This window comes from Mycetomoellerius zeteki, unplaced genomic scaffold (genome assembly GCF_001594055.1).
Source record: "Mycetomoellerius zeteki isolate Tzet28-1 unplaced genomic scaffold, Tzet1.0 C4435454, whole genome shotgun sequence".
NCBI classification, from domain to species: Eukaryota; Metazoa; Arthropoda; class Insecta; order Hymenoptera; family Formicidae; genus Mycetomoellerius; species Mycetomoellerius zeteki.
Genome location: NW_017255837.1, coordinates 1 through 1855, shown reverse-complemented (window position 1 = coordinate 1855; position 1855 = coordinate 1). Strand labels below are relative to the sequence as shown.

General features: G+C 37.4%; 1 protein-coding gene across 1 annotated transcript; it reads right to left on the bottom strand.

Annotated features, from left to right (window-relative positions):
* Positions 1-33: 33 nt before the first annotated feature.
* On the bottom strand, positions 34-1746 carry LOC108727152 (piggyBac transposable element-derived protein 4-like). Its single transcript, XM_018455173.1, has one exon. The coding sequence runs from the start codon at positions 1744-1746 to the stop codon at positions 34-36; it is 1713 nt and encodes a 570-aa protein (XP_018310675.1).
* Between the last annotated feature and the right edge of the window lie 109 nt (positions 1747-1855).

The window sequence follows — 1855 nt, the reverse complement described above, 5'->3', positions numbered from 1 at the left end:
ATTGAAATAAATACATCCTACTTCGTAACCTTCTCAAGCGTGGTATTCTGCGAAACAATTGCGATCGAGTAAGAGACACAAAGGTACATTGCAGGTGCTACATTTCCATTTTGTGACTCTTCGATTGATTTTAGTTGAGCAATGAGTGCAACGTCTCGATTTCTTTTCCTCGATCATTTGAGGCATGTGAGCCGCAGAAGCATGTCTCTTTTCAAGGGACACCTGTGGCTTACATGTCTGAGCACAGTCAGCGGAAGAACGTTTCCTGCCTTTTTTCGTAGGAACACTTCCACCAATCAATCCATCCACGAGCGCAAGTCTGAATTTTTTTAGCGATAGATTGTTTGCGCTGCTACTTTGTTTGTAAATGATAAAAGCGTTTGTCACGCAAACATCAACAAAGTGCCAAACTATTCGCAGCCACCATTTCTTTGACTTTCTATCAACTTCGTATAAGGATTTCAACATATCCGCCTTATCGACATAGCCCATGTGCTTATTATATTCCTTTACCATTTCAGGACAGCTTATAATTTTTGTCGAACCATCTTTCATTCGTCGATTGACATCTATCGTAACTGAAGGATCATGAAAATTCGATAGAAGTGACACTACTCGATTGTCTTTCCATTTTAGCCACACAAGACCCTTGTACGAACTACGAAATTCATGCTCACCTCTTACCATATCCTTATCTTTCTTTTGTGTCTTGGGTAAACCGACTCTGTTGCTTCTTACAGTTCCACATGCCATAATATTTTCAGTCTTCAAGGAAATCATAAGTTCAGTACTGGTAAAAAAATTATCGAAGAATACTCGGTGATTATCTCCGACAATTGTTCGAGTTAGATCTTTCACCACCCTTGATCCTAATGACTTCTCCGACTGATTATTATCTGATTTTCCTACGTAAACCTGAAACTCGCACACAAAAGCACTTTCATCTGCACGTACCCAAACCTTATAGCCACGTTTTATGGGCTTCATCGGCATGTATTGTTTCAATGAACTCCTTCCTTTGAAGCGAATCATACTTTCGTCGATTGATTGGTACTGATTTGGTTTGTAGCAGGTTTTGAAAGTTTCAGATAGTTTATCGAGTAAAGGTCTGATTTTATATAACTTATCAAATCCTGGCTGCCCCTTCTTTGGTTCATTTGAATTGTCGTTTAGGTGAAAATGAGATAATAAGTATCCAAAGCGGATGACAGTCATTACGTTTGAGACATATGTGTCATGGAGCAGTTCATTTCTTGACCAAAAATCACGATAGGATGGCAGTTTCTTTACACCCATAAAAATGTTCAAACCTAAGAATTTCAATATTTCATCCTTTGTAACAACATTGAACGGCTTCTTCTCTATTTGAGCACTATAAAGATTAGTTTGATGAACAATCAATTCTATAAGTTCATTAGGAAATAAACACAAAAAAATATCCAACGGAGTTTTGGCTGAATCCGGAATATTTGGACCAGAATTTGTAGTGAAAGGGGTGTCATCTTTTGATCTTGATTTTTTTTCCCAAATTCCATCTGAATTTGCTAATCGTACTGTAAGAATTTCATTTGATTCATTGTCACTGTCATCAACACTATCCATTCCAACGTCACTTTCTTCTGAAAGCTCCACATCGTGATTTATTCTAGTCTCAACATCAGAAATATCAACATCTTCATCCTCAGAATCACACAATCCATCAATGGATTCAAAATCACTAGGTATATTTTCATATAATGTTTCCATGTTGCAGGAACTTGTCCTCAACTTTCGCAATGAAATTGACAAATCAAAATGTTAATATTATGCACAAAAGATACACGTGATAAAACTGAGTACTCAGGGGTTTTCGGGG

Bases quoted from the DNA above. Each gene is read 5' to 3' on its own strand.
- LOC108727152 (XM_018455173.1), bottom strand. From the start codon at position 1,746: ATGGAAACATTATATGAAAATATACCTAGTGATTTTGAATCCATTGAT.